The sequence below is a fragment of the Phaseolus vulgaris genome, chromosome 3 (assembly GCF_051622355.1).
Source record: "Phaseolus vulgaris cultivar YP4 chromosome 3, ASM5162235v1, whole genome shotgun sequence".
NCBI classification, from domain to species: domain Eukaryota; kingdom Viridiplantae; phylum Streptophyta; class Magnoliopsida; order Fabales; family Fabaceae; genus Phaseolus; species Phaseolus vulgaris.
Window position 1 is genome coordinate 31,498,211 of NC_143500.1, and position 8,048 is coordinate 31,506,258.

At 46.6% G+C, this 8,048-nt stretch overlaps 1 protein-coding gene across 1 annotated transcript; it reads left to right on the forward strand.

Annotated features, from left to right (window-relative positions):
• Window positions 1-1,473: 1,473 nt before the first annotated feature.
• On the forward strand, window positions 1,474-2,610 carry LOC137805859 (putative ubiquitin-conjugating enzyme E2 39). Its single transcript, XM_068605760.2, has one exon. It carries the CDS (start codon window positions 1,475-1,477, stop codon window positions 2,474-2,476), a length of 1,002 nt encoding a protein of 333 aa, XP_068461861.1. The 5' UTR covers window position 1,474; the 3' UTR covers window positions 2,477-2,610.
• The last annotated feature ends 5,438 nt before the right edge of the window (window positions 2,611-8,048 follow it).

The window sequence follows — 8,048 nt, forward strand, 5'->3', positions numbered from 1 at the left end:
GTTCCCGTATGCCAATATAGTCCCACATCGCTCAGAAATCGATGCGCCTTTTAAGGACAAAACCGTGACGGAGCACCAACCTCCAAAGCGGACAATACCTCGAATGCGGTGATTGACCCTAGCGATGCTGTCCAACGACTTGAGGTCGGAACAAAAATTTAATTTTTACATAACAAAATTAATTAAATAAAAAAATATTTTTAGAGACCTAATTAATTAATATATTGACTAAATTATATATCATTTTATAAACTCAAAAATTATTGATATCTAAAGTAATTTCTATTATAATAAAAATTTATAAAGTAGTCTTTAAATTGGTATTTAACATTAGCTACCAAAATTTCATCTACTAACTACTTTATATTCTAGAAAGTAACTATCAAGGTTTTAGCTAATGTTAGTTACTATCTATAATATAAAATAATTAGTAACTAATGTTAGATACTAATTTAAAAACTATTTTATAAATTTCTATTAATAATAGAAACTACTCTAAATATTAATATTTTTTAATTTATAAAATAATATATAACTTAGTCAATAATATTTTTTGTCTCTAAATTTAATTTTTTTTAATGAGTTTTTTTTTCACATTATTCATCTATAAATAATAAACTAATTTAAAATTATAATAAAATTAAAATCATAAGAAAAAATTAAAAATCATCAAAAAAATGTGAAAAATTATATATATACATATACTCAAAAATTGAATTAATACTCTTTAAATATAACTACTCTTTCCCGTAATAAATATATAGAAATTAAGTTGAAAAACAACAACTTGTTGTTAAAGTGTGTGAGAAGGCACATAGATTTAAGAGATAAAACTTTGTACTGTATTTATTATGCAAATTAATGTTCATTAATGCGTGAAGTTCCACTTATAAATAATGAGCATTGATTATCTAGTTAATGTTCATTGATGAATTTGGAATCACTTGCAATTTATGAGTATTAATGATTATTGATTATGTCATTAATATGCATTCATGAATTGGTTTTCAAATACACTATTAAGTATCAATGACATGAGGCTCACTTACTTTATTCATTAGCATTAATGGTGTTTATATAAGTAATTCTTACCTACAGAGAATATGTGTACAATTGCTAGATTTGTGTTGAACACGTTAATTATAGAAAAAAGAAAGTGAGAAAATTACTAAAAACAATGAAACAATTTAATTAGATTAAATGATTATGCTGCAAGAAAGACACATAAGGTTAAAAGAGGGAGTAGATTTGAGATAAAGTGGAAATCAAGCATCTTTTATTTCCTTCATAACTACAAGGAAGCAAAAATGGAGAAATTATTGGATGATGAAACCTGTAAGAGAGCACGTGGTATGTTGATTATTCTTATTCAACTCAATGCTGAAATTGCGCATCAACTGCGACGTGCTCCTTGCTCACACTGTATTTAACAGCAACACTCACTTGCAGAGAGACATAGCAAACAAAGCAACACATGGCGGCAGGCACCGACAATAACAACAACATGGAACGCTTCGACGTCGTATCGGACGACGCTGACCACTACTTCCTAGTACCAGTTGTGGACTCAAGGGGGTTCAGCAGAGTAGGGAGTAACGTGTACAAGAGGATCATGAGAGAGTGGAAAATCCTCGCCCGCGGCCTCCCCGATTCCATATACGTTCGTGTATACGAGAAACGCATCGATTTGCTCCGAGCAACGATTGTCGGCGCCGCCGGCACCCCCTACCACGACGGTCTCTTCTTTTTCGACATCGCGTTCCCGCCAGATTACCCGGCCAGCCCGCCGGATGTTCATTTCCGCTCCTACGGCTTCTCCGTCAACCCGAACTTATACAGCAATGGCCAGGTGTGCTTGAGCCTGATCAACACGTGGATCGGGAGAAGAAACGAGAGGTGGGACCCGTCTCGCTCCACCGTGCTACAGTTGTTACTTTCGATCCAAGCGCTTGTTCTAAACGACAAGCCGTTTTTCAACGACTTTTGGTCGGAGATTTTCTTACTCGGACGCGTGTTCTTGGAGAAGAGGTCGCAGGCTTACAATGAAGCCGTTTTCGCTCTCAACTGTAGGACCATGCTTTGTCAGCTACGCCGCCCGCCGCGGAACTTCCAAACCTTCGTCGTTGCCCATTTCCGTGACCGGGCGCATGCCATTCTGAGCGCGTGCGCCGACTACGCGAACGGGCGCGTGAGAGTTGGGCATTGCGGTGAAGACGGCGAGGGCTCGAAGTCGAAGGTGAAGGTTTCGGCGAAACTGAGGGATTCGTTGGTTATGTTGTATCCTAAACTTGTTGAGGCATTTGTTTTGAGTGGTGCGGTTTTGGGTAGTGACGAGGAACGGTTGAGGATGGAAAAGAGAAATGGGTTGTGCAGAAGTAATGTTGCTATGAGAAAGTACAGGGTAATTATGACGAAGGTGATTGGGAGAATACGGAAGGTTTATACTTCAACGTTGAAGACTGGTGACAAAAGTTGATCTCAATGTTATTCCATAGGAAGTTTAACTACCTTTCCATGGCAATACAAGTAAAAAAACATCAGATGAAAATAAGGAACCAAAACCCTAATCCTTTTTTAATTAGAGATTTTATATATTTTAATTTGAATCTCTCAATTTAAAATATTTTCACGCTTTTTTATTTAATCATTTTAATTATTTTAGTTCATGAAATATAAATATTCTGAAATTTTCTTTTTTTTATGGAGATAAGCAAACTCAAGAATTAAAATTTCAACGTTACTCTATTTCTATGTTTAACTATGTATAATAGTAATTTTTAAAATTGTATTATAATTACGGATAAATTCATTTAAAGTTTTTAATTCAATCATTTTTCTAAGATAGAAAAGCTGAATTAGTTACTACTATCTTATATTTTGTGATTGATGGAGTAAAGATTTACTTTTATTCGTCCCTAATTACACTACAAGAAAAAATAATTTTAATAGGTGTTTATTTTTATATTATCTATGGTTAAAACTTCTATTAAGTCATTTATCTAGGGTTACAGTTCCCCCGCTAAACCATCTCTGAGGGACGTGTCCTTCGAGGTTTTTTTAAATCTCAGGAAAAGTCTTTCAGAATTTGTACCGTCCCGTATCCGGGCGTTGACTAAGTCAAGGTCAAAGTCAACTGCTGGAGAGACAAAGTCAACACAAGGCGTCGCCTGGGTGGAGAGACGCCAAGAGGAAGCGTCGCCAAGGCAAGGCGTCGCCCAACCAGGGCGTCGCCAGATCAAACAGTGCTAAAGTAAGGCAATCACGGTGTGGTTCCCCGATACCCATGGGTAGGAAAGACCATGGAGGGAGCGACGCCGTGGGAAGGCCTCAGGTCCCAATAGCACGGGGCAGCGATAAAGAGAAGGAAAAGGTGGCTTCAAGGCCATAGTAATAGTACCAGTGAAGGGCAGCCTGACTCGTGAAGTGCTCCTGCCGCCCCAGAGACGCCCGTGGGGCAGATACGACTTAAGAGGAAAGTCACGCCCAGGGCAACCGGGTGCAGAGTACAAAAGGAAGGCAGATACGCTCTCAAAGTAAGTGACTAGATACTTGGGGGCATGAGTTGGCACCCAAAAAGTCACCCCTAGCGCAGTAGCACTCTCAGCAGGAGGACTCACACGTAGAAACGTCCCCAGATGGGCAGAAACGCCCCAGATGGGGTCACGGCGTCGTGAGGCCCTCCACGTGTACAACAGCCATGTCAGAATGGAAACACCCTTTAGTCAGGTGCCAGGTAATTAAGAGTCATTCAATACAGTTTCCCTTTCGAGCATTCAGGTACTATAATGGCTCCCGAGCGTTTCAACGTCTTAAATGCGCTACGTTTTCTAATTAAACGCTTTAATGAGTGCGTTACGTTTGTGATTAAAAGCGCTTTAAGGCGCTTTAAATGCTTGGGTAGTTTAAATAGCGCGGAGAATGTTGGAAAAAGGGGGAACTTTCGACAAATTTACCAGAGAACTCTCTAGTTGCTGGCTCGTGCTTCAAGGTTACGTACAAGCGACTGGGGAATATTTTTGCCTGAAAGAGACAACACACACATATACACAGTTCTTTTACCACCTTCAGAGTGCCATACGCGGTGCTCAGACACGTAGGTGGACAGTTTTTGGTGTTTCTTGTTGGCTGACTTGAGCGTCGGAGTGCACACGGCCGCTAGGGCGCCTTTTTGTCCTCTTTTTTTGCAGGAATCCACAGGCTACCAGTGGGAAGGAGTCCCTAGCTGACGGTTGAGGTCGCGCACGAAGACGTCCCGGTCAACCGGACGGAACATTATCCGGGCGTTGACTAAGTCAAGGTCAAAGTCAACTGCTGGAGAGACAAAGTCAACACAAGGCGTCGCCTGGGTGGAGAGACGCCAAGAGGAAGCGTCGCCAAGGCAAGGCGTCGCCCAACCAGGGCGTCGCCAGATCAAACAGTGCTAAAGTAAGGCAATCATGGTGTGGTTCCCCGATACCCATGGGTAGGAAAGACCATGGAGGGAGCGACACCGTGGGAAGGCCTCAGGTCCCGATAGCACGGAAAGCGATAAAGAGAAGGAAAAGGTGGCTTCAAGGCCATAGTAATAGTACCAGTGAAGGGCAGCCTGACTTGTGAAGTGCTCCTGCCGCCCCAGACACGCCCGTGGGGCAGATACGACTCAAGAGGAAAGTCACGCCCAGGGCAATCGGGTGCAGAGTACAAAAGGAAGGCAGATACGCTCTCAAAGTAAGTGACTAGATACTTGGGGGCATGAGTTGGCACCCAAAAAGTCACCCCTAGCGCAGTAGCACTCTCAGCAGGAGGACTCACACGTAGAAACGTCCCCAGATGGGCAGAAACGCCCCAGATGGGGTCACGGCGTCGTAAGGCCCTCCACGTGTACAACAGTCATGTCAGAATGGAAACACCCTTTAGTCAGGTGCCAGGTAATTAAGAGTCATTCAATACAATTTCCCTTTCGAGCATTCAGGTACTATAATGGCTCCTGAGCGTTTCAACGTCTTAAATGCGCTACGTTTTCTAATTAAACGCTTTAATGAGTGCGTTACGTTTGTGATTAAAAGCGCTTTAAGGCGCTTTAAATGCCTGGGTAGTTTAAATAGCGCGGAGTATGTTGGAAAAAGGGGGAACTTTCGGCAAATTTACCAGAGAACTCTCTAGTTGCTGGCTCGTGCTTCAAGGTTACGTACAAGCGACTGAGGAATATTTTGCCTGAAAGAGACAACACACACATATACACAGTTCTTTTACCACCTTCAGAGTGCCATACGCGGTGCTCAGACACGTAGGTGGACAGTTTTTGGTGTTTCTTGCTGGCTGACTTGAGCGTCGGAGTGCACACGGCCGCTAGGGCGCCTTTTTGTCCTCTTTTTTGCAGGAATCCACAGGCTACCAGTGGGAAGGAGTCCCTAGCTGACGGTTGAGGTCGCGCACGAAGACGTCCCGGTCAACCGGACGGAACATTTGGCGCCCACCGTGGGGCCGATATAAAACATCAGTCCCATCACAAGTTCGAGAAAATTTACCAAGTTACAGTGACATTGAAAGAGGTTGGAGTGACAATGGCCCCCACCAGACGAAGAGCAGCACGCGCAGCCTCAGCAGACCTATCCATGCAATAGGTCCTGGAGATAATGAGGGGGCTGCAGCAGGACATGGCGGATTCGAAACTGGAACAGGAACGCATGCAGGCAGACCTCGATGCCTCGCATGAGCGGAACGAAGAGCTCCACCGTGTGAATGAGGAGTTGCGCCAGAGCCTGAGAAACGATCGGAGGCGGCCGAGACAGGACGAGACGGAGAACCATTCCCCACCAAGGGAGTTTTCCACTCCTTTCTCGCAGGAGATCCTGGACGCAGCGATCCCGAACACGTTCGCGGGACCCAAGGTAATCTTCACCGGGATGGAGGACCCAGAGACGCACCTTGCTGCGTTTCACACACAGATGGTCCTGATAGACGGTTCTGATGCTGCCAAGTGCAAGCTCTTCATGAGCACCCTGACCGGGATGTCTATGGACTGGTTCATTAGCCTTCCAGAGGGCCATATCACATCTTTCCGCCAATTGTCGCGGTTATTCAGAGAACAGTACTTAGCAAACAAGGCCCCGCCGCCGGTCTCCTACGATCTGTTTGACGTGAAGCAGTATCAGGGGGAGACCCTGAAGGAGTATATCAATCGCTTCGGGGCCCAGGTCGTGAAGGTTGGTACAACAGAGGAGCCTATGATCGTGTACGCATTTGTGCCCTCACGCCCGAGGTGACCGACTCGAGTTCAACCCGTCAGAGTCAATGAGACCACGACGGGGAGAAAGAAGCCAGAGGCGAGACGCCCCTACGAGGCCAGAAAGCCCCAGCCCCGGGGCCCAGCAGGAGGCGAACGCCCCGCCAGAGAAAGAGCAAGACCGGCGAGGTACAACTTCGTGGTTGAGTTGAAGGATTTGATCGCCGTGCCCAACATAGCTGAGAGGCTGAGGCGACCGGCGAAGACTGACAAGGTGTTAGGGCCCCGTAAAGACTCTTGGTGCGAATTCCACGAGGCTTTCGGACACCAAATTGATAATTGCCTGTCATTGGGCTACCAGCTAGATGAGCTGGTGAGGACTGGGTTTTTGAAAGGTCGCAGATTCCACAACGACCGCCACCGTGCCGCCGCCGGCAGATGAGCCAACACACGAGATGCCTGTGCTTGGCGAGGTCCACACCATTGCTGGAGGTTTTTCCGGCGGAGGACCCACCGCCTCCCAGCGGAAGAAATACGCGAGGGGGGTGAATTCAATCGAAGAGAGGCTCTCGGGGGAGCCCTGGGAGTCAGATATTGTGTTCACAAGAAGAGACCTCCGAGATGTGGTGCCCCACGACAACGACCCCGTTGTCATCTCAGTCGTCACAGCTGGAAGGAAGGTCCACAGAGTGCTTGTTGATCAAGGAAGCTCGGCAGACGTCATGTTTCTGTCGACCTTTAATAAGTTACGGTTGTCCCCCGATCTGCTGAGTCCCTATACGGGATGTTTGTATGGGTTCGGGGATAACCAGGTAGAAGTCCGGGGGTACCTGGAGTTGAGGACTACGTTCACAGACGGAGAGGCCTCCCGTACCGAGAGCATCCGGTACCTCGTCGTGAACGCTAATTCTGCCTACAATATTTTGCTGGGCAGACCGGCGTTAAACCGTCTGAGCGCGGTGTCCTCCACCCGTCACATGAAGATGAAGCTGTCGGACCTCAGTGGCCGGGTGATAGTCATCAGGTCAGACCAGGAGGAGGCGAGGAAATGCTATGAAAACAGCCTGAAAACGAAGAGAGGCGTATTCATGGTGTATGAACGTCCGCCGAGCGCGGACGCGACGATGATTGAGGCGACGCCCGCTGGGCTGACGCCTGAAGAGGCCATAGCGGAGAGGGCGATGCCCGAAGCAGATGTGCCAATGGAGGAAGGCCCTGACGACGCGGCGCCCGTAGAAGAGGCGGCGCCCGTCGAAGATGATAGCAGGGAGCAGCCTGCAGCTAACGCCATAGAAAGGGAGATTGGCAGCAAAACTTTCAAGTTAGGAAGTTCGCTAAGCCCAGAAGAACAGGAAGGGGTGGCAGAAATGATTTCACGCCACCTGGATGCCTTTGCATGGTCCGCCTCGGATATGCCAGGCATCGACCCCGATTTCCTGTGTCACCACCTCAGCATGGACGCCACGGTCCGCCCCGTGCGTCAGAGACGAAGGAAGTTCAATGAGGAACGACAGCAGGTGGTGAAAGACGAAACGCAGAAGCTGCTGGGTGCTGGCCACATCAGGGAGATTCAGTATCCTGAGTGGCTCGCCAACGTCGTCTTGGTGAAAAAGGCGAACGGAAAGTGGAGGATGTGCGTTGACTTCACGGACCTGAACAAGGCATGCCCAAAGGACTCGTATCCGCTGCCCAGCATCGACGCCTTGGTAGACAGTGCGTCCGGCAGCAAGGTGTTAAGTTTCCTAGACGCCTTTTCAGGGTACAACCAAATCAAGATGCACCCAAGAGACGAGAGCAAGACTGCATTCATGACGGAGACATGCAGTTACTGCTACAAGGTGAT